The sequence below is a fragment of the Anarhichas minor genome, unplaced genomic scaffold, assembly GCF_050575085.1.
Source record: "Anarhichas minor isolate MPS153535 unplaced genomic scaffold, ASM5057508v1 ptg000136l, whole genome shotgun sequence".
Taxonomy (NCBI): domain Eukaryota; kingdom Metazoa; phylum Chordata; class Actinopteri; order Perciformes; family Anarhichadidae; genus Anarhichas; species Anarhichas minor.
In genome coordinates this window covers 13,759,750-13,784,720 of record NW_027466582.1, presented here as the reverse complement: position 1 = coordinate 13,784,720, position 24,971 = coordinate 13,759,750, and the positions used below count along the sequence as shown (strand labels likewise).

The 24,971-nt window shown below is 40.8% G+C and overlaps 3 protein-coding genes across 3 annotated transcripts; 2 read left to right on the top strand and 1 right to left on the bottom strand.

Annotated features, from left to right (window-relative positions):
• Positions 1-2,403: 2,403 nt before the first annotated feature.
• Positions 2,404-10,598, top strand: LOC142941829 (uncharacterized protein C1orf198 homolog). The gene is made up of 8 exons (XM_076083938.1): positions 2,404-2,532; positions 3,131-3,654; positions 5,001-5,322; positions 5,774-5,824; positions 6,299-6,424; positions 6,631-6,798; positions 7,347-7,703; positions 9,108-10,598. Exons 1-8 carry the CDS (start codon positions 2,404-2,406, stop codon positions 9,162-9,164), a joined length of 1,734 nt encoding a protein of 577 aa, XP_075940053.1. The 3' UTR covers positions 9,165-10,598.
• Positions 10,599-13,750: 3,152 nt separating this feature from the next.
• clec11a (C-type lectin domain containing 11A) lies at positions 13,751-16,659 on the top strand. Its single transcript, XM_076083727.1, has 5 exons — positions 13,751-13,843; positions 14,575-14,689; positions 14,877-14,984; positions 15,468-15,551; positions 15,762-16,659. The coding sequence occupies exons 1-5, from the start codon at positions 13,751-13,753 to the stop codon at positions 16,172-16,174; spliced, it is 813 nt and encodes a 270-aa protein (XP_075939842.1). The 3' UTR covers positions 16,175-16,659.
• A 674-nt stretch (positions 16,660-17,333) lies between these two features.
• selenol (selenoprotein L) lies at positions 17,334-24,948 on the bottom strand. Its single transcript, XM_076083726.1, has 9 exons — positions 23,600-24,948; positions 22,378-22,456; positions 22,118-22,171; positions 21,528-21,573; positions 20,801-20,928; positions 20,513-20,627; positions 19,616-19,738; positions 18,971-19,108; positions 17,334-18,467 (listed from the first exon to the last, which is right to left on the bottom strand). Exons 1-9 carry the CDS (start codon positions 23,703-23,705, stop codon positions 18,327-18,329), a joined length of 930 nt encoding a protein of 309 aa, XP_075939841.1. The 5' UTR covers positions 23,706-24,948; the 3' UTR covers positions 17,334-18,326.
• Between the last annotated feature and the right edge of the window lie 23 nt (positions 24,949-24,971).

The following is a 24,971-nucleotide window of genomic DNA, read 5'->3' as shown; positions in this document are numbered from 1 at the left end:
ATGGTGACAAATCTGTATAATATCACTGGAATGTGATAAATAAACAGATTTCAGAATTTGAGAAGCTGAAACCAGTGATTTTTGTCAAAGAACAATTTTAATGATTAATCAATTAGCAAATCTGTTGCCAATTCGTCGTCTGGTGAGTGACTAACAGATTAATATTTGATATAATAGTGTACTCTTGCTATTTCTTCAGAATAGGGAGTGGTTGATAGATTGACATTTATTAGTCACCACCGCTGGTTTAAGAAGAATTGCAGTGAGTTCATACAAGGCTAAGGACACTTACATCAGATGGACACGATGTGTGACACATCATGGGGACAGAAATACAGCCATAAAACCCGCAGCCATCACGAGGACCTGCTCAACATTTTGCAATCCAATACAAAATCTCTTCAACAAAAGCATCTTTGTGGAGCTTATAATATTAGATTTGCTGCGTTTGTTCCGACTTCACACAGCCTGAAAGAAGAAGAAAAAAGAAAAACTTTCTGTTGACACAGTCTCCACAAAAACATAAATGCGACTGTTCAATCGTCACGTAGTGCTCGTTGCAAGGTTATACTGGATTGCATCAGTCTGTACAGGTGTTCATGTTATTGTGCCAATTCCCTTGAATTTCATCACAAACACAATATGCAAAAGTACATAGTTCAGTAGTTCAGCGATTCTGTCCTTCGTTTATTATGTCGGTGTGTATGATTTACTTATAAAATAGCATCGATACAAAAACCACACCTTGGTAATAGTGAACAATGTCATAAAACAGCTGTAGAAACATCATGAGCACAAGAATTAGATTTATAGCCCTGCCAATCATTAACCTGTACAATCTTGTCAGTGCTCTGCCCAAAATTGTCCACTTGGGATTTATCATTTCTAGATGTCATGACACTGTTGCGCAGTTTCATCTAGAGTTCAAGGTACCACACACAGGTTTGGTTTGGTTTGGTTCACTGGGCTCTCTATCATTCATCTCCACAGCTGGTGACCGCTCTGTTTGTCTGCACAGAGGCCTTTTAACGGTAAGGTGCGCAATTACTTCTTTTTTTAAATATTTTTTGCTGCATATTATACACAATGTAATGAATTCAAACTTAAATGTTATGGTATCACTGTTGGAATAAAATACACAACCTCAAAGATATATTACGATGGCTCTATTATTATTATTAAGCATGACGTTGTAAGAGTGTGCGTGAGAGTACAGAGCAGGGCTGGAAGAAGTACTCAGATCTTGTACTTAGGTAAAAGTAGCAATATTACAGTGTATAAATACTTTGTTACAAGTAAAAGTAATGCATTTAAACTTTTACTTAAGTAAAAGTACAAAGGTATCAGCATCAATATATACTTAAAGCATAAAATGTAAAAGCACTCCTTACGCAGAGTGGGCCATTTCAGAATAATAGGCTATATATTATATTACTGGATTATAATTATTCATGCTTTTAATGTGTTTATCACTTTAATGAAGCAGCTGGTAAACGTGGAGCTACTTTTTACTACATGTTGCATAGCTAGATATCAATACATGTTATCTTAACCTATAATAGTACATAGTCATTTACTTGTTGATTGTATTTCGTATTTTGTATTATGAATCTGAATATGCAAAGTAACTGTCAAATAAATGTAGTGAAGTAAAAAGTACAATATTATAAAAGTATAAAGTAGCATAAAATGGAAATACTCAAGTTTAAGTAGTATAAACTAGTATATTCCACCACTTGTGCAGAGAAACTCTAGAGACCGCCTGACCATCCAGACTTATGCATTGTCCATAATCCATGAGGATAAAGAAATCCGTATTATTTTTACATATTTTTACATTTTCTTGGGGTTCAATGCTCTTAGCAATGCATACATACACCATATTATATACTCCGATCATTACATCTAATCCCATATAGTGAGATAGCTTGAGATAAGTACTTAATTGCGTAATGGTTTTTATAGCTCCCTGTTTACGGTCCTGAACATGCTACACTGTAGGTTAGGCTTTTTACAATTGTAAACCCTGGATTGTGTCTACTAAGCAAAATAGACCTCCTGCTGTTGCTGATGATGTTTTACCCTTAATTTTAATCAATAATCACGACTCAAAGCGCCGAGTGCTATGTGTTAAAAATACCAGAATGCTTCGTCCCATGATGCTGTGCTATATGTAATATGGAGAATAAAATATCATGGGTTAAATGCACACCAGTCAGGACTTCAATAAATAAACTGATTACATTCAAACACTTGATACCAATTTACCAGTTTTCACTTTCTACACGCCTGGAATGTTATAATTTACTTGGAAATGATAAAACAGGGATTTACAATTTTAAGAGTGTTTTTTATTGTCTAAAATAGTATTTTATTTGCTTTTCCCCCATTAGATCAGAGACCATGGGAGAGTGGGGTTTTCTGTCCTCTCTACTGGACAAGGTCCAGTCCCACTCCACCGTCATCGGGAAGGTCTGGCTCAGTGTGCTTTTTATCTTCAGGATCATGATCCTTGGAGCTGGAGCAGAGAAGGTCTAGTTCTCTTTCTTCAAACTTTACTTTTTGTAGGGCTGTGACTAACTGATGAATGTCTGAATTACATTTATGAGACGTTAAAAGCTTTCAGGTGAAATAGCACCCTCTGGTGGCCGTGTTGAAGGCCCACAGCTCCAATCAAAACCGGACTCAGCTTGATAACAAATGATTAGGCTTTATAAATATAAGACATTTTCAACATATTTCAAATAATGAAATACCTTTATCTCCAATTTTGTAGTGCTTATCTTTCGATAAAGCAGTACAAAAGGGCCTGGAGGCTATCCCAGCATGCATTGGGCAAGAGAGTATAAATCCAATCTGATCAATCAACCTGCTTGCTTGTTGCTTTTGTTATTGATTTAGAAAGAACAAAAAAAACGTAGTTTTTGTTTCTAACCCTAACCCAACTATGTATCTTCAGAATGCCATTTTGTTGCCTGCTTGTTTATCATTTAGCCGTTATTAACACAATTCTCCAATGGACATCCATAATTACATTAAAAGTAAATATTAAAAGTGACATGGCATTCACTTCATTTGCCGTGTACATCTATATATAAAATGATATTAACTTCTCCTCTGAACATTACAGGTGTGGGGTGATGAACAGTCGAATATGATTTGCAACACCAAACAGCCTGGTTGCAAGAACGTCTGCTATGACCAAGCCTTCCCAATCTCACACATTCGATTCTGGGTCCTCCAGATTATCTTTGTGTCAACTCCAACGCTGATCTACCTCGGTCACGTCCTCCACATTATCCACAAAGAAAATAAGATGAGAGAACATGTCGTGACCCACTCCAAGAGTGGAATTGTCAAAGTTCCAAAGTACTCCGACGACAAAGGCCACGTCAAGATAGAAGGCGACCTGCTGGGAAACTACATGACCTCCATATTTTTCAGAATCCTTCTGGAGGTAGCGTTCATCGTGGGGCAGTATTATCTGTACGGGTTCATCATGGACCCAAGAGTCGTGTGTACCCGGGCCCCCTGTCCCTTCACCGTAGAGTGCTACATGTCCCGACCCACAGAGAAGACCATCTTCATCATCTTCATGCTCGTGGTGTCCTGCATCTCTCTCCTACTCAACGTAGGGGAGATCTTCTACCTGGCGTGTTATCGCTCATGCAGGCGAAGGTCTAAAACAAAGGCGGCTGCTTCTATCGCCCTTCACCCGCGTTTAAACGGCGACCCTCTGATGAAACACGAGAAGCTCGGCCTCCATGACGCCAGCCACAGCACAGCCTGAAGAAGGCTTTAGATCCAGTGTGCAAAATGGAGACAGGCGCATAGTTACCAAGACAACAGGAGGGCGAATACAAATGTTATTTATTTATGTGGTGCTAAAATAAATCCTGAAAGTGATGCAAATTTGGTAACGTATGTGTCGACTATTTATGAAAATGGAAAAATGTACAAGAATAATTGAATATAAAAAGGTACTGTATCCTGAAGCAGACTTTTAAAGATTGTACAAAACGTGAGCTTGAGTGATTTGTTTCGCTCTAAAGCAGTGTGTACAGTAAGAGCTGTTAGTGATACTTTGCTTATCAGTTTTTTTTTCTAAAATATTATTCAATTTGCAGGCATGACTTTTAGGACTGTAAATATTTTTAATAACAAATCATTCCCTTTTTCATGTTATATATTTCAATATGAATTTGTAACTGAAAAAATAAATTATGTTTATTAAACATTTCAAACTGCAATCTCAGTTTTTGTTTCATGATTCATCACTGTTTTGGGTTTCACTAAAATCACATTTAACATGCTGTAAATTACTCATTTAGATACATTATTAAAAAAATGAAAACAACGAAATTGCAAAATGTGTATATTGTTATTACACTCTTCTGGTGTAAAATCTCCTATTACGGCAATTTGATCACAATAATCACAATACAAGTAAAATCACAACTACATTTTGTGGAAATTCACTCGAGGAACTGGTGTCGCCCAGTGCAGGCACACGAATGTTAGATTCCGGCATGTGTTCTGGATAAGCAACAGTTTGCTAACGCAATGTTACCTTGTTGAGGAGTTGACTTGTATTCCTCAGAAAGGTTCAAATTTTCCTCTGGCAAGTTGGCCTTTTCAACATGCATCCTATCATTTATCAAATGGCAGAGTTTCACTGAACAGGTACACTTACCTGCTCAACTGTACGATACTGCTGCTCCGTAACTGTTATGTAGCTAAATAAGTAACAGTTTGCTGACAAGTTCCCGTGTCAACTTAAAAGGTCAAATGTCAATTGTTACATGCCCACCCTTTTCCTGCCCTCTAATGGCAAAAACCTGTGGTGGTGGGTGGTGCACAAGCCACTCCCTGCCGGGGAAACACCACTAGATGGCGCCATTAACACGCCCAACTGTGTCCCTCCGCGTCAGCTCGTAGTCCCGCCCACCGCCCACACAGTGACGAACACCAGTTTCCTTTTCCTCACAATATAACAACAGTTGGAAGCAGCTAAAGATGGCCGCCGCGACCATGGCGGGGCTCGACGCCCACAGGATGGAGGAAAAGAAGTTCGAGTACTTCTCCTCCATCAACTCCATGGCGAAGAAAATCATGCAGGAGAGGAAGACCATTGAAGCCAAGCACGGCTCGTCCTGGGAGAAGATGACGCCGCAGGAGCAAGACAGCGCCATCGACAACGGGATGATGGATCCTCATATCCGAGCCCGATACGCCATGCACAGAGTGGAGCGTGAAGAAGTGGTCTGTTACCCGAAACTGCTCATTCAAACGGGTCAGAAGATAGTTCATTTCGGCGAAGAGGTAGTTAAACCACGTTTTAATTGATGTTACGTTGCTTTGTGTGTGTGTTTAGAGGTGGGAATAGCCAGTGTTGTCATGGTTAATAACTGACGTTAGCCACGTAGCCGGCCGGTGAGACGCGTAGGTAAACGTCACTGTGGCTTCCTGGTGCGTACTACTAGCTACCGTGTTAAATGTAATTTAGTCACGATCGCAGGGAATCCATTGATACATTGATATCGATATTCTGCTGGACATACTTACAATAGTCAATAACATGGCCATAAAATGTGTGTTTTTGGTCGCTGTTATTATTGTGTTTTGCCGGCAAAAATGTAAATAATGTAGAGTTTGTCCTAAATATGGTAGAAGTTGAATTATCCTCACATTTATTCCCATTTATTAGCCTATCTACGGAAAGCCCTGATTGTGTCAGTTGAAATGGTTACTACACTGTTGTGTTTCTGTTCAGGATATTACCTGGCAAGATGAGCATTCTGCCCCCTTCTCGTGGGAAACAAAGGTAAATATATTCAATATTAAGTTTGAGTCTGACATAAATGTTTCTGCGAAGAGATTTGGCACAATATTGTAGCGCTGCAGCCAGCTCCTTCTTTGGCATTATCAGTACATGGGTTGACTACATTTTTAGTAATTAATTGTGTAGGCTATAAAATGTCAGAAAATAGTAAGAATCCCATTAGAGAGCCCATTTTGGACATCTTCAAATTGCTTGTTTTATCAAACCCACAATGTAAAAAAAACATATTCTGTTTACAATTACATAAAACTGAAAATAATCTAATCCTCCCATTTAAGAATGATTACTTGATTATCATAATGGTCAATAATTCACTTATGACTTATGTTTTGTAGTCTCAAATTTCTTTAATCTCTGCAAATACATAATCCAAATACTTTGTTGTTTTCTGCCTGAAATCAGCATGTAGCGTTGAGCCCAGTTGAGTTGTGAGATATTGTTGCGTCCTTCTATCAGAGCCAGTTGGACTTCAGCTTGACATTGGGCCCAGTCGACCAGGGGGTCTCAGCCTCGCAGGCAGACTCAAAGGCTGCAAAGGTTCCTCATCCCAGCCAGCTTGGCAAGAGTACACCAGGAACCAAGGTATGATAAGGAGCGCGTTGTTGGCTTGTTTGAATGGTGCGCATCTCCAGTAGGAATTGCTTTTTGAATAACCTTTACCTTAACTTAAATCACAATTGCATAAATAAATAAAAAATGTTCCTGGAATTTTACAGGAGAGGCCGTGCAATTGTAGGTTTTGTGAAAACAACCTAATATAAAACAAACGTGTTGTTGTGTGACTGAAGGTGTCTGTCAGTGAGGTACGGAGGCCAGAGGAAGAGTCGTCTTTCTGGAAGATCAGTGCAGAGCGGTCCAGGCTGGAGGGAGAGCAAGCCGACTTCCAGTCCCTGACCCCCAGCCAGATCAAATCCCTGGAGAAAGGAGAGAAATCCCTCCCCTCCTACCTCCGACAGGTAAACACTGAAATCTACCGTGCTTCTGACTATCCGGTGCCGTTTTCAGTTCGAGTAACTGCTGCCATTGATGTTTGTTCCCACATTTTGGCACAAGCATGGCATTTCGGGTCTGTATAGTTTCTGACAAACAACAGATTGAAAGCAAGCTCCCACCCAAACACACTTGTCACTTTTCCTATCGAGCTGTGTATCCTGAAATAGAAGCCAGCCTGAAGCCGAGATCGCTGGCATCTGTGAAGTGTCAGAGGAGCAGATGGGGGGGGGGAAAAAAGAAAAGGATGATTTCTATATTGTTTATGAATGTTCTTCTTTGCCGTTCTTCCTTTTTTTTTTTTTGTGCACATTTGTTGTTGCTGAGATTTTTCCATTGTACAGCCACATCAACCACCTGTGACGCTTGCGATGATCATACGAGAAACTTAAAGGAAATGTCAACAAATATGTGACTCTTCTTTATCATAATCCGTTTTCAACATTTTTGAAAACATCGCCATTTAAATGAAATCCTCGTAAAACGTGTGTATAATGTAAATATCTTTCTACAGGAGACCTCTGTCACCACCAAGGAGCATGAGGCAGTAGAGCCCCACCCTCCGGCCCCTACCAGGTCCACCAAGCACCGAGCACCCAAAGTTCCTGCTCCCCAGCCCCCCATCGCCATCGCCATCCCTGTCGCCGTAAGCGCAACGCCTGCATCGCTCTCCATCTCGCCGAACCCACGACCGCCCGTCAGCGTGTCGTCGTCGGTAGCCGGGTGGGAGCGCTCTCAGAGCACCCTGCCGTCGGTCGGTACCACCGTGGATGAAGTGTTCTCCTCCGGCATGATGTCCAAGCCCTCCCACCACCCCGCCAGTGTGGAGAAAGAGGATGACGGTTCATCCGCCAGCCCCATCTTTGCTCAGGTGAGTTCTGAAGCTCTGAAACAGATATAGTTTTCAGAGTGACGTGAGCACAGTCTTAAGTACAAGTTTTCTGGTTTTGGATATTTTAATAGCAGGGTACGTAAAAAAGTCTTGAAAGTTTGGAAAAAAGCTTAATTTTAACCGGTATGATTTCAAGCTCGGGGATATGCTTGATTTCAAATATACCTAAAAATGCTTGATGTTCCACCGTCTTGGGGCTACAACAGCAACCCGTTTTTAAATTGGCACGCATTAAATAACCATGATCAAAACATACATTCATAGTTAATATGAACAACTGGTTAAATGAACAAAGTGGCAATATACATTAATTGCAGTAAGTATACATTAAATCTGTAATTTTTTACAAGTGCATTTATAGTAACAATTTAGATGTGATGATAAAGGCTTGGAGAGTTTGGACATCTTTGGTTTATTTACCTTAAATGTGCTTGAAAAGTGCTTGAATGTTACCCTTGGAGAGCTCTGCGCACCCTGCATATGTCTACTCGGACAATAAAAGGCCAAGACTCGCTGTGACATCCCCATGTGGCCAGTGATGCAACATGCCTTAAAATCAAGTTCAGCATTTCTATGTTTATTAAATGTGAGAAAATCCCCGAGGCCCAAGGTAACTTCTTCTAAATACGTTTTATTGAATTTAATATTGTATAAGACAAAGAAAAGCAGGGAATTTGTTTGTCCCAATATGTAACGACCCACAACCTCAATAGTACTTTTACGCTTTCTAAAGGTCGCTTTCACACCTGCAGTTCTGGGTCACTTGGTCTAGATGAAGGAAAACAAAAATACATTATTGCCTCATAGTTTTGGTCCGTTTCTTGTTCAGACTGACTTTAGACACACTAACCAGGAGCTGTAAATATTTGGTTGCGATCAGTAGGTGGATTCCTGCTAAAGATAATCTCACATCCACCGTCACACAGTCCTGCGGTTGGTCTGTTTTGCTTTCATATTAAAAACGAGCAGCATTCAATTGCAGCTGTACCGAACCTCTGTCCGTTTGTTTAGTCTGCACCAGAGTTTGATTCTCAGCCCAAACAAACTAAACCAAACCGAGCGGATTTAAAAGCTCCAGTAAGAACGTGACAGTAAGCCATCGTACTTCAAGGAAATAAAATGGGAGAACTCTTGAGAGATGCAATTAAAAGAGAGATTCCAGCTAAATTAGTCGTAGGTAGAAGGAAGCGAATGAAAGTTGAGACAAAAATAAAGAATTTCAGCCAACACTTCAACAACAAACAGTCCAACATAATTAAAAACATGTCATTTAGTTTGTCCAATATCAATCCTTCATATCATATGGAGAACAGGAGTTAAGAAAACCTATTGTTTCTAATAGCCATTCAAATGTACTGAACTGTGTGTCTCCCGCCCCCTCAGTACAACACGAACAACAACCTCCTGAAGACTGGATTCGACTTCCTAGACAACTGGTAAACCACAGCCGAGACCAGTCACCGCTATGAATGAATCGCCCTCATCATCATCATCACTTTAAAGAAGGACCACACTGCCATGACTACAGACAACACACCAGTCCTTTAGGATGACCACATTATGTTGTTGTAATTATCTTCAGTGGCTTGTTAAGATATTATCTCACTGCCCGTGTGCTGGTGTTCCCTCTGCTTCTCTTAATTAGGTTTACATTTCTTGCCAAACACCCGCCTGCCCACCAAATGGAGAGTGAGCAGGGATTGTGCATTCACACTGCGATCAGCTCAATTACAAGATGATACAAAAGTTTGGAGCTGCATCAAAATATGATATAGAATATACATCCTTTTACCGAGAAGGCTGTTACAAATAAATTGGAAGGTCGAGGGAAGTAGTACAAAAATCCAATGTTTTATTATTTGCCAACACCAATAAAAGGTTCAGTTGTGGAGGCTTTTTCTCATATGACATCAGCCAACGATATCCCTGAACTACCTGGTAACTCTGGTAAGCTGTTGATCGGGTCTGTAGTGTGAATGCACAGTAACGGTGTGACTTGGCTGCCTTCATGTGCAACTTTTAGACACTAATCTAGCAAGTGAGGACATCTTTTGTGCCATACGCATGTCAAATTTTCATCTGTGCAAAACACTAGAACACTCATCTGTCTTTTTATGTTTTCTTTTTTGTTGTGAATATTTTGCTCTAATGTGCTTTTATTTATACGTACCTATATATATTCCTATGAACCTAAGAGTTTTAAAGTAGTGCTGAGTGCCGCAGTCTCGGCCCACATGGGCCAATTACTACAAACAATGTTCCTGCCGGGTATGGAATTCCTGGAATATTATGGGATTTTTTTAAGGATGTTCAGGTGGGGAATATCGTGGGATTTTACCCTTGCATCACTTTGCAGAAATTAAACAGAATGTATTTTGCAACACATCACACACTTCATTGAATTCGATAATGGTTTTCATTAAGTGGAATCCAAACTGAAACCAAAAACAACAGGAGGGAAGAACAGCCATGGAAGGGATCAAACTTAGTCATGGAAAGCTCATGGACTGAATGCCGGGGCTGCTGTGGGAACATGTTACAGATGTCCTGTATGGATTCAATGTCTCCACGACACTCCTTACCATCTCACCCCTCCCAACTGTCACCTTTGACGTCAAACTAGGGCCGAGCAACGCTGGTGTGCATTTATAGTGAAAAAAGACGCAATCAACCGTCGTGTTTTAGATGAATAGGCAGGCATGTAGTGATTTGTACCACTTGTGTCATAAATCTAAAATCCGGTTTACACGATTAGAGAACTATTTTACTGAATTTTATATTTATCGGCTGATTGTATCTTAAGCTATACTTGTATTTTGCACTCGTGCATTTTGAGGTCAAATATTAGAAGTAAATAAATAAAAGTCAAACCTGTTCCTTCTCTTTGTCTTTTTTCTGCAAAACAACATTTTAAAGGACACAAACTATTTACACGCTCCCCCCCCCTCCCTCCCTCACTTTCTAGTTCTTGATCACACCCACAAATTACTTTTTTTTTCCAAACGTAATGAATCCCACATTAATACGGTTTCTGCTGAATTTCTCCAGGGAGGGAAAGAGGACGTCACTACCAGGAGCGTCTGCTATGGTTACAAATGCAATATCAGTCGAAGATTGTTTGCATTCTTGTCGACCTCCTCGTCAGCCCCATGACATCAATCCCTCCAGCTGTAATTCCTACCAGATCCAAAATGCCATTTATGAAAAGGAGGAGGGAAGGATGTCTGATGCTCAAGAGGAAACTTTGTGCTGTTCAGTTGAACAACACATTGGCCCAGTTTAGAATAACCAGACCTCATTCCACCGTCTCCCTCGGGCACAAAGCAGCCGCTTCACAGTGTGGGTCTAAAGAAGGAAGAGCATTACTGTGTTTCATTCATAATGTATGCTGTAAAAAAAAATAACACAGCAAAGCCAGAGAACAGGAAGTTGTTCTTCTGACGAAGACGCCCCAAAGACATGGATCTACTGTCCCACCACAAATGTTGGAGTTCACTTCGAAAATCTTCACCCAAAAGTGACCTCGTCATTTGCATGACCAGAGCATGTGACCTAGCACAGCTGGACTGTGGTGACTTTCTGGCCAATTTCTCGGGGGAATAGTGCAATGGATGTAAGACTTTGAATGAGACCATGCCTTATGCAGAAAGAGGTGGTATGTATATGTTTTAAACTACGTTGCCACGTCTCATCCTGGTCCTCCTCGCATATCAGGCTGATGTCCTGTATCGTTTTATAGATTTAAGACACCCTCCCTCCCTCGTAGGGGGTCTAATCCAGCATAGCATCTATTGCATTTAAGATTTTACAATGTATGTGTTGCTAAAAGCATTTTAAATAATTTTAAGCCTTTAAACTGGAAAAGATATTAAACATCAGAACAAAATAAACCACAAACAGATTATATCTTAATATATCATGTATCAGTGTTGGTCTTTACTGTATGTGTGTGTTCATCCTCCCTCGCTGAACTGTGGCACCTTTGTCCAGTCCAGCCAACCTCCCTGCAGCACCACCCAGGACCTCCACACTCTGAATGGCTGCTTTGTGTTCCCTTTCACTTTTATTTTACTACAAATGTTTGGGTGAATAAAAACCACTGCACGGTATTGAACTTACAGCGGAAAAAGGAACAGGACAGTTATTTTGTTCCCTAATGTCTAATAAGGCATGGTGCATTATTAAACAAACAGGCCTATAACTTATTTATACTATTATGTATGTTATTTTTATTATCAACTCTTCTCTCGCTGAATCGTTTGGTTTATTAAATGTGAGAAATTCTCATTGTAATTCCCTGAAGCCCAAGGTAACTTCTTCAAAATTAGTTTCATTGTTCGATGGACAATCCAAAATCCCCAAATCATGAAGTTAATATCGTATAAGATAAAACAGGACATTTTCACGTTTGCAGTTGATGAATTGAAGCGATTAATTGACGAATCATTTCAGCCCTCGTTTGATTTGAATGCAGCTGTTTTGATTGTTCACAGTGGGAAATCAACAAGAACCACGAAGGTCAAAACAAGGGTAGACACTTTTTCCAGATCGTTGTTTGACTCCAATCTGAAATCTGGAAACATTTTTAGGAGTATTGGACTCCGTAGTGAACTGGAACAGCTGTGTTTAAAGTGCAGACTCACACAGTTGTCCCTCTTTGCTGAACGCAGATGCTCACAGTCCCAGGCGCTGCCAGAGCTCCTCCCAGTCTCCGGATCCCAGGGCCCTGCCTCGCTTCCCCTGGAAACTCTGATGGATTCTTGTGGCATTTTAACTGGCATACCTCCTGTTACAACCACACACACACACACACACACACACACACACACACACACACACACACATGCACAGACATTTATTTTAATGTTGTCATTTCCCCTAAATAGATTCAGAACCTCATATTTCTCTCACCCATAATTTATTTAATTTCACTTTAAAAGCTTGGCAAGCACGCCTGATATTTGGCCAAATTAAAAGAAGGGCTGTGTGTGTACATCTACGTACCGGTGTGTGTGTGTGTGTGTGTGTGTGTCTGAGAGAGAGAGTTTAGGACCACAGTATGCAAGTGTGTACAGGCATGCAGTGTTTTCTATTTGCAACAGAATTCAGCCAACGTTTAAGCCAGAAATAAATGTTAAACCAACATCCAAATTGTACATTCGGCATGATCGTTGATTCTTGACTATGTAAATAGGAGCTTTTCAGTAGTTTGACAATTTTATCAAACTACTATTCAAAGGGCCAAAACTGAACTTTCATGCCAAACATTTAGGCAAAAAATTGGACACGGGAGATCCATAAGAACGGAGCAAACTCCATCTGCCATAAAGACAGTTTAATACGGTTGAAAGCTCCAGAAAAAAGCTAGTAAGTGGACATTGAGTTCAGATTATTATATTAAAGTGTACACAATTGCGATGAGCTTTGAACTGATTCAGGTTAGGAGACAAATGTTCTTTTACTGACATTATAATTTAACATTGCTAGTGAACTGAGGATGTCTCTCAATTGGAATGGAAGTCTTGTATCTCCAGATTAGATTTTTCCATCTAAACCAAAGGATTATCTTTAGGCTGAAATAAAACCATTTAAAGGGCCTTAAAAATGAATTGCCTGTGTTGTTATTCCCCTGCGTAAAACTACAGAGTTCACACAAAGAGTGGAAATGGGAGGTGGGAGAAAAAACACAGAGCTTTCCTGTTGTTTGGAGTGACATCCTGAACAAGACAGAGAGCGGAGAGACGACTGGGACGTGACTTTGATTTGTTTTCTAAATACGTGACATTTCAGCATCTGTGTGTTTTCTCTCATTCACATTTCTAATGGGAGATCCCTGCTGCTGCTGCTGCTCCTGAGTCCTGGATCACATCTGTGAGAGAAGCACGAGGGTCGGGAGGGGAAGAGGAGTGAAAGAGAGAGACTCAGACAGTGGAAAGAGAGAGAGAGAGAGAGAGAGAGAGAGAGAGAGAGAGACTCAGAGGGAGTTTTGCTGCTGAAGTAAAAGCAGAGTCATTAGGAAGCAGAAAATGGGACCGGCTGCCACCTCGCTCGCTCTCCTGTGTTTATGTTCTCTGGGAGTGTGTGTTCCTACAGGGACGGCCGCCGCAGCACCAACACAGGTCAGGACTGATTGTGTGTACTGTGTGTGCGCTTGGACTCGATTAACTTAAAACTGTATTTCATTGGAGATGTTGCTGTTGCTGTTGCATGTCTGTTTCTTTGGGTGAAACCCCATTCACAGTGCTCAGAGTGCTGTACATGTGTATAGGAGGGAGTCAGGTCAAGCTAAACCAAGCAAAAGATAATAAACAATTAGACGTTTTTTGCAAAATATTATGTTGAGATGGTTGAAGTGCAAATAAACCAGACGCGTTGAGGATGATGATGGTTTTAAAGACTGGAATGTATGATGATACACAGAGAGGAGCAAGTCCATCTGGTCGTTTTTTTCCCCTCTACTAAAACTTAATGTGTGTGTCAGACCTCAAAATGAAACACGCCTCTCCCTCTGTCAGCCCATATGCCACAGAGGGAACATGTTGACACACATGGTGTTGCTGATAGTGATTAAAGTACACATGGTTTCAAGTTTAAACAGATTTTTTTGGACAATACTAAAGGTACAGATCACAAACACCCCATCCTGCATATAATTTAGAGGATAATGATGATGATAAGCTAAACATTTACATCCATTGTGGTCCATGTTATTGAAGATGCATGTTTATATATTTTGAGATGATTATTTATGTGTATATGTGATAAACATTAAGAAGTTTAGAAATGGGTAGGACCTTATAATTGCACCTAAGAAGTGTTAAAAATTGCAATTTCTCTCTCTGTGTGTCAGGCATCCCTTTCAGAGGTGAAGAGGGCGCGAGGGGACGTTCCCGATATTCTTCCAGAGCCTGAACCAGAGCCAACCAGCCCAGTGTCAGACTTTGAAAACTCATACAACTATGTCTGTGAGTCTCCATATCCAGATCCAGTTCAGATGTCATGCTTCCTAACACTATGTCATCACTGTGGAAAATAACGGCATCATTAGTCTGACTATGAGCCTTATCGCTGTACTCTAGCACAGTAATATTTCATATTTCATGAATGCAACACATTTCTCTTTCCTGTCCTTGTCCTACTGTATTCTGTTAGTGTCCAGATTAGCCGATATGGACCAGGCGATCCACAAGCTGAATGTTGGTCACTACACCCTGGATGTTAAAGTCAGCCAGTTAATGGACCGGCTGACCAGGGTGGATGGTAAGACGGTCACAACACATCCACATTTCTCCACAGACTTTTTTCCCTTTCCACCCTATATATATATATATATATATATATATATATATATATACTTTTGTATCCCTATTTCTGGCATTTGTCCTTAAGTAAGTCATGTTCATTGTAAAATGGACAAATGGATAGGATACATGTGGCGCCCCCCTCTGCTAAAAAAGTACAAGGTATTGATATTGCACAGGATGAAAGAAGCAAGATGAATGAAAACGACGCCGAATGAGAATGAAAGAAAGTGAATGAGATGAACTATATTTGGACGTCCTCCATAGACCATCATTACCATTCAATCCCCCATAATGAGCTGTGGCGGTGCAATTGGCTCGAGAGTTTAATTTGCCATTATAGATTTTTAACTTTAAAAAGGGAAGCCAAGCGGACGATGCCCTGGACTAACTTTCATCAAGTCTCCTTGTTTTTTGTTGTTCCCCGTCACCTACATGGCAGCTAAAGTTGAGGAGCTGGAGGACAGCATCCGGGGGGTCTACCAGCACAGCAAGGCCAACCGCAAGGAGATGGGACGACTGGAAGGTAACAGAGTTACTTTCATACAACTCCAAGTTAATGCTAATTTAGCTCTGCGTCTGCTGTGAAAAATAAGCAACAGGGGGCGCTTTGTTCACCATAAACTTAGTATGGTGGTAATATCTAAATGTTGCGTTGCCCTCAAGTGGACAACAACACATCTGTTGCTGCATGTTTTAAGACTGGATGATTGTCTTTTTGTCCTCTACTTCTCAGGTTGCCAGAAGGGACACCGGATGGGATACAAATGCTATCTCGTGTACAATAGCCACGAGGACTACGCCGGAGCGTCCAGGAAGTGCCTGGAGCGCGGCGGTCGCATGGCGATGCCGCGCGACCGCAAGGAGCAGGAGGCCCTCGCCGACTACGTCAAGTCCTTTTTCCACCCGGGGAACTGGCCCGTCTGGCTGGGCGTCAACGACCTGCGATCTGAGGGCATGTACCTCTTCGACGACGGGACGCGGGTCTCGTACTTCCAGTGGCGCAAACACTTCCTGTCCAGCCAGCCGGACGGCGGGAGGCGGGAGAACTGCGTGTCGATGTCGTCGGACGACGGCGACTGGTGGGACCACTACTGCGATCGGACCATGAACTATGTGTGCGAGTTTGATGACAGGGTGGCACTTTAAGAACTCTTTTTTTTTTTTATTACTTTGAGCTTCAGTCATAATCATGATAAATAAAAGCCCATTCTATTTTCAAATAACTTATTGCCCTTTAAAATACACTTAAAACATAGCTGGATTGGTTGTTTTCAAGGGTGGGGTCTTAAATTCTCCATAAGAAAAAGAATGTTTCAATATAAATATCAATTATGATTTCCATCCTATATGCTATTAGTGCAGCAGTGTTTAAGTAGTGTCCATATGCGTACAGGATAAAAACATCTGCCATGGAAATATTTCAAGGTATTGTTTTTTTTAAGGTGAAACAGAATGCAGCTTTTAATTTTTCAATGCTCAAGAATCCATGTATTGCCATTTAAGTTCTAAAAGTACGGAAAAAGTAAGATTAGGTAACTTTATCAGATGAAGTTAGTATAATAAATATATTATTCATGCAGCTGCAGTGATATGAATGTAAACCAGTCAGGACTCTGCTGTGATTTCACGCTGGCGACTCTAAATATTTATTCAAAGTTTGCAAAAAAAAAAAAACATGAAAATCTGGGAGGCACTTTCTTCAGAATCAGCACATAGTGAACCTCTTGAAGATATAAATCAATGTGTGTTTGGGCTGAACAGGAGCCAGTGCTTTGCTGTTACTTCTGAGCTTTGAAGCTATTTTAATAAAGTCTGGTCAAACTGCTGATTCTCCAACATCTCAGACCAGAACATTTCCCCACAGTATGTAAAGCAAAATAGTTTTATATAAAACACTGAATGTAAGTGCTTTTCATAAATCTGCCTCACCATAGGGCTGGGTATTGTGTGATATGTTTTGATACAGTGCTGGTACCACAATGACACTTTTGTGAGAACTTACTTTTAGAAATATAGAGACATGTTTTTCTACAGAACCATTTTTTATTTAACAAAAGAAGCCCAAGTTCTAAAATGTTAAAATGGTGTCTAAATATATACAACTATACAATACGTTTTTTCTAAAATTGGCAAATATTTTGATTTAAATCAAGAACATTCTCATCAAATTTTAGGACAAGAAGACTACATATCTTACAGACAGTTTTTGGTACATACCGTTTTGCATACCCAGCTCCTACTCATCAGAAATCCTGGGTTGTCATCCTGTGGGATTTTAACATCAAACACCAGAGTTTCCGACAAATTATGTTCTTATTTTATTTATAGATAGGAACATATCAGATTTGTAGCACAGCAGCAATTATGTCTTTTTTTTCTACTGTAAAGTCTCAAAGTGCAGTTTCATGATTACATAAGAAAAAAAGAGGATGCAGCAGCAGCTTTCATCTCTACCCTGACCAGCCACTAGCCAGTGATATCATCATGTCTGGGTAATGTAGTAATTCGTCCCTTCCAAAACTAAAAATGTTCCCTCTCACCGCCACTTAGGGCCTCCAAAATCCAAACCTGCATAAGTCACCAATAAAAAGGTGCAAAATGCCAAATTCAGAGCATATCTGTTGACTCCACAAGGCTCTGAACATGGCGATGGCTGAGCTGGTGGCTAGCAGCTAACGGTGCTAACGGCACAAACAGTGCAAATATCAACAGTACTGATAAAGCTAGCAGTGTCTACTGAGTGGGAAACCGGAGGGTGGGCCCTACGAGGGTCGGGACGGCGTGTTTAGTAGTTACTGCTGTATGAGCGCAGTGCGGAGAGACTCACATGCAACAGCATGCACGAGCGGCCGGCCCGGCTATGTAAACACAAAAACTCGGACACACACGCACACGCACACGATAATTGTTTGCTGCTATATTAATGCTCTGAAAGTCAAATTCAGCACCTTTGAAGTAAAGCCTAAAGGAATGCCATATTCTCTAACATGACAGATTACAGTGAAATTGCTAAAATCATATCAAACTATATTGCAATCCAGTCGTACCGCTCATTTAAAAGATGCTCCCATCACAACAATGACACAACAAAGAGAAGATCCATTTGTCTTTGATTTACAGTTCTGCATCGGTCACATTTCTTCATGGTGTCATGAATGCGAGACGTGACGTCATAAACGTGAGTCAAAGAGCTGCTCTTCCTCTGTGGTGTCAGTGATGTGGTAAAAACAACAACATTAAACCCCCTGATCAAACCAAGTGTCTCCAGTGTTCACAGCTCGTCATCCACATGTTGATGTTACTCTGCTGAGTCGGCAGAGCAGCCTGAAGGGTCCAGGGTCTGCAGGATGGCCTTCACAGCCGGCCTGTCCATTGGGGATTTAGACGGGTGAGAAAGAAGGACCTTCCCTGCTTCATCCAGCAAAAAGTCACCTCCCATCTAAAAATACCAAAACACATTAAAGCTTGTTTATCTATATTAACATAGAATCAAATGTAATGCAAAGGGGTGGTGAATACTAGACTCTGCAGCTCTACCACTCATTGTTTTTGTTTTGCAGCCTGAACTAAAGTACAGAATGGAAGAGCTTTTAAATAACAATCTCATGTTTTGAGTATATAAGGATCATCTAATTGAGACCATTAATTAAAGTAAATGTAATTTACCTTCACAATCAAAGTTGCACAGAATGGGACTGATAACTGCATTTCATTTAAGAGGAAGTTGTTGAAAGTGACTGCAGGTATTTCCTTAGTCAGTTAGCAGTTATGAACCAAAGTAATTTCTCTCAATTTGAAAAGGCACAGCACAGAGAAGGGGAGAGGTGGGGACAACTTTTTTTTTTTTTAACCCCACACACACGTAATCTGAAAATTTGGCACACATTTCCTCGGTTTACGTCACCGATTCAAAGTATTTGCTGCTGTGCCGTCCATGTGTACCTGGTAGATATCTTCCAGCAGACGAGGGGCGACAACGGGGAAGTCTCTGTCCACAGCTCCGTACTCCGAGTACTGCAGCAGGCAGCCGAACCTCATCACCTTGGCGTAGGAAGAGCCGAGGCCGAAACTCCTGTATACCTGTGGCAGAGACGACATCTACGGTGTTAGGAATGTGTAATATTTTCTGCAGAAAAAAAAATAAAAATAAAAATAAAAAACTGGATATGAAAAGTATTTTGTGGACGACCTATTCAGGTTTTTCACACAGACACACACATCATGATTGACGATCGCTTCTGTGACATGTGGAAAATCTTCTGTCTTCATATTTGGTTGCTTGCCCTGGTTTCCATCTCACATCTGCTAACATCTGGTGGTTGACTTTTCAGAATGAATGGTTTGGAGGCTTCGGCTTACTGGGCTTTCAGGACACATCATCAAACAGCTGCTAAATATAACAAGTCTCTAGTCTCATGCACCTACCCACCTGCACTGAATATAAATATAGCTACACTATAATAGCATGCAGACAGGTTTAATCTGCTGTAATCTGATCCTTATATTTGAAATTTACAGAACAAGACAAATCCTAGTTGTTTTTTTATTTCCTTATCATGTTGTCAGTTGATTCAGTCATGACCTCACCTTTCTCTGTGGATCCAGCAGCATGTCGAAAGTACATCCAGTCTGCTCCAGCCACACCTGAGCCCCCTCCAAACCCCCGAAAGAAACCACCAAGACCCGCACTGACAGAGCCTCCAGGGCAGCCTACAGAGATGCAAAATGAAACAATTCACAAAAACACTGATCGCAAGCCTGTAATGGGTTATATCTGTTACACTCACTCCGTCATTTATTGATTTAGAAGTAGATGCGTGGTGGCTGCAAGGCCATGGAAAAAAATGTTTGGACACTTTTGTAGCCAGAGCAGAGAAAAAAAAAGGATTTAGGAGTCCACATGGTTAAAGGAATAGTTCAACATTTTGGCATATATGGTTATTTTCTTCCTTGTTGAGAGTTAGATGAGAAGGCCGAGACCACTCACAGTAAGTACAAAGCTAAGCACCTGGTTAGGTTAGCTTAGCTTAGGAAGTCACTGATCCTGGGCAATAATTAGTTCAGCACATAACCCCTTAAATAAAACCAAAACGTTTTTATTAGTTGCTCATTGTGCTTGGAAGTTAAGATAAGGGCCTTGTATAGACGTTCCCGTCTGCCATGGTTTAAGAGCCTGGATTAAAGGTTACACAACACTGTTGTATCTCCTCCATGGTAGCGGGACTATACATGGTTCTATATGCCGTGGGATACACTGTATAAGGCTGAGTGGATGGAATATTCACTTAAGATTTTGGTATATCTATGTCCATGTTCACGTGCTGTGACAGGAGCTAACTTGATTGTATTTGTGTGGTAATCTTATATATCAAGCTAAAAATATAAAAGACGCAAAACAAACAAAAAAAGTTTAAGTTGAAAGTTGTTTTCTTTAAAAGAATGATTCTAAATGAATAATTACCATCAGACTGAATGTTAACTGACCTGATGTGCCTCCAGCTCTGCCGCGTGGTCTCGTCACGGTAGTCATCCAAAATGTCTGATGAGGACCAGCAGCGGCTTCTGACCCTGACCCAGGTACTGACCCAGGGTCACGCTCCTTCAGACGACGATGAGACAAACACAGTTAGATTCAATAAAAATACTTGGATGTTGCATGGTAAAGATGTCTCTTTGTACTGATGACCAACCCCACTGTGGGTTTTAATTGACACAAACAAAGGCGGTAAGAACATTCAAGTTGAGGTTATGAGCAGCAGTGTGTGAACTCACTCTCCACTCCGTCCATCGGTGAACGGAGTATCAGGGCTCAGGCGGTCTGCGATCTTTCTTCCTGACAGCTGTCTGTCTGTCGTCTGCAGACGTCTGTCCACACTCTCCAGGAAGGAGTCCCACTCACTCTGCTCACACACACACACACACACGGGTTGAAACTATGAAACTAAACAAATCCCAGTATACATCAAGTCAATCAGACAGGTTAAGAGACAAATTAAATAGAAAAATAATGTAAAAGCATATTTCGAAATAATTAAAGGAATTGTAATATGACGTATAACTAAAACTGGACAAAGACCTAATCCAGCTCTTGTTTCTAAGCTAACAAGCACATAGCATCAAAGTCTAAAGTCAGTTTTATCAAATGTTTTTATGTCACAGAGTCACAAAATAGACATTCTGCATTCTGACTTAATTTTATCGCAGAAATCCAGGTGGAGACATTTTTGTTGTTGTTGATTCATTACTGATTTGGAAAACTGTACGCATTCCATATAAGAAAACGATCCTGGAGAATTAGAATACAAATCCATGCATATAAATATATGCACTGCATATCAGGGTTTCATTATATTAACATTGAACCAAAGATGTGGACCCCAATCTTCGCTGTGTGCAGTATGTAAAATATGTCTGTGAATCAGCTAATTTAAGTCATAATATGTAACATTCAAAGACCTAATAGAAACTTAAAAAGGCAAAACGTTTCACGCATACACACCTCAAGCTGCAAGAGTTCCTCCACCTGCTCTCTCACTGCTGCGTGGCTGGAAAAGTGAGAAAAGTTCTGTGATAAAGAGGCGTCCACACTGATCTTCATCCATTACATTAATAACTAATAAGATCCAACACCAATCTGCAGGTTTTTCATGAGTGTTCTCCCTGGTGTGTGTTGCGTTTGTGGAGGCTATTTGGCTTTGGATCACCTGTATGTAAAAAATAAATAATTTGAGGAGTGGGTTGAATGTCAGTAAAGGGGACGTGCAGGTTTGAGCAAAGTTTGATGGTTTTGGGAAGGATGGAGGGAGAGTTATGATGTTTGTGTTTTCATCTCTTTTTGGTGCATTTGGCTTGGTGTAATGCAGAGGGCTCCCTTGTTTGTTTCCTCGCTGTTTTGCCTTAATAAACTTATACATAACTTATCCCTATCATGTTTTTATCACAAACATAAGTGTGTTCACTATTTCAAACACTGGAGGGGATGAAAAAGGGGCCAGGAAAATAATTATAGACATTATTGCACATTTAAGATATACATTTGTGTAATTATCATCACTATTATCACCATTTGCTATGATTATTCATACTTACTGATAATACTTCTGCCAAATGTCCTCTGCCTCACTCTTCTTCTTCACTCCTATGCTGCTCAACAGCAACAAAACACAGAATTGCGTCACAGTATTAAAAAAATAATATATATATATATATATATATATATATATATATATATATATATATATATATATATATATATATAGTCAAACTTTGATTAAAACAGTGGATTGACATCATTATACTAGAGCCAGTGACACGGCCAAATGATTCTGCAGGTGTTGAGAGCGCCCCACCTTCTGTAGAAGTCTGCTCCGGCTGTGATCAGGCCGAGTAAAGTGGTGATCTTATATGGGACAAACGTCTCCAGGGATTCTGAATGGGTACAAAGGGACACAGTTATTCAGGCCGATTTGTGCAATGTCACTGTGTTGGCAGTAAGCACGATGGGGATTGCATTACAACGCCTTCAATCCAGCGACCTGATCACACGTCTGCTTTAATAAGTCACCAGAAACCGGCGTTACAGCCAGTTTATGACATAGTCAAAAGGTGAATTATAAATAATTGTATTGCGTGGTAACTGTGGGTGAAAAGTTAAATATGTGTTATTTGATCTCTAGATTTGACGTGTTAGCCTACGTGGTAAAAATGGAACCACAGACTTAGATTAAATAACTTGCCTTTGCATTACTGTTGCGCTTATTGGGCACAAATCAAAAGGTGATAAAGCAAAACTAAACATTACACACAAATTAATCTGATCTCTTCTTCGATTCGGTTTATATATAATCCAATTAGCAACACCAATTGGAGTGAAATCTTGTCTTTTATTTCCGCTTCTCGTTCGCACATATGCTGGTAGAATGAGGGGCACGGGAACTATTTAAAAGCAATTTATAAGAAAACTAGATTGACGCTTGCAAGTCGCAACTCTGGAGAGCGCAGACAAGTGGTGCATTCAGGTGCTCCTCGGACGGCCCCTTTACCCGAGTTGAGAAGTCGTTCTTCCGAATTCGGTGTGTTCATTGAGCCGCATAATAAGGAAACAACATGAACGCTACAGATAAGATGTGCCGTATTTTACTGCTTCAAACAACACGGTGGCTGTTTGGGACTCGTTGTTCAAACTTGGAGGGGCGTTCGCGTGAAATGTTAAAGTCGGGAAGTCATTTTTGCGATTATTCCGAAACTACGTGAATGCAGCACAAATTACCTTTCTCGTAATGTTAAAGAATGTCATTTTACTGTAATGAGTGTTCAAACAAAGAGACAAACCGAGCCGGTAATACAAGTTCCTATACGGAGATAACTAACTATGTTGACCCAGCTGTTGTCCCATCTTCCCAGCACTGAATATGATAATGGTACGTATAGTAACGGACCATACCGGACTACTTTCACCTCTATAATCAACGCGCTATCTAATAGCTTTCTTGGCAATAGCGCACATACAAAGTCCAAACTTTCAATAATATCTGTCCCCACAGATGCATCCCTCTTCCGCATCAGTCCTACCTTCTGACTCGTCCTTGGCTGTCTGTAGAAGGACTTTGCCCAAGTTGACCATCAGAGTCAGAGCACTTGTTAAAGTCTCCTCCGATACAGTCGCATCCTCGGCCATGATCACACCGCCTCCTTTCTCACCTGCACCCACAACTGGCAGTCAACCGACAGCCATGTGAGCTAAAGTGCAAAATGAGGGATCACGTGACAAAGTCACGCGGTAAAGCCTTATATGGGAGCTCTGGCCAAATCCCAATGTCCCCCCTAAACCCTCAAACCCTGAACTCTCAAGGACTTACTGACGTCACCTGGTGAGTGGGTGAGTGTGAGAGACTGTGAGGGCTTGAGATGGTGTAAATAGGAATGGGACAGCACTTTACTGCAACATATCACCTGACCATGAAAACAACAAAAAATAAGATGTGTAATTGTAGGTATTTATTTTATACTTTGTACTCCCTGATTTGAAAGTCTTCCAGGCTCTTTCCTCACAAGATGAGCGGTAACTTTATATAATATATTTACTTGTTTTTGTCAAAACAACTTTAATGAAAAAATCAAATATTTGATGAATAAATAAATAAGATTTCAAGTTTATTTTTTGTTCCATCTTTAACCCTTAATGTTTCTATGTACATGTAATAAGACTGGCTGAACACACATGAGCCGTCCTCTTTGTTTACCTTTTTTTTACGTCTCCATGCGTCCACTGGCTACCCCGTGTTTAACGTCACATTGCAATGATTTGTGGGTAATTCCCTTAGGCTAAGTCAGCATACCATGCTGACTTACGGAAAGGGTTCATAAAGGGCTCAAAATGTCTGCAAGAGAGCCCTCAAACACTCAATGATGTGACAGTGGGACATCCCTAAACCCTCACGGACTTCGCGGGATAGCGCCTCAAAGTCCGTGAGTCCGTAAGGGGGGACATTGGGATTTGGCCTGTGTCTCAATTCAGGGGCTGCATCCTTCGGAGGACCCAGCCTTCGTGGTCTACGTGGGCCGCGTCCTTTGAGGACCGCGAAGGCTAGACTGTGTGGTCTCCGAAATAGATCGATAGATATAAACTTTATTCATCCCCAGGGGGAAATTAGTTTGTAGCAGCAGCAATTTACAGAGTAAAATAAAATATTACATATGGAAATGCACAATATATACAGTACAATAAAATAACAGAGCAGATATATGGGTCCTCTTCACGGAGCTGGTCGCCATGCTTCTACAGTAGCCCAGAACAGACAAACCAAACACTGGCTCTAGATCACGCCATTCACGTTTTACGATTTCGCGGTCGCCACCGTAGTTCTCCGACACGCTTGGCACATGGGGGAAGTTTCAGTTGTTCGGAAGTTGCAACCTTTACGTTAGATGCCATAATAAGTTA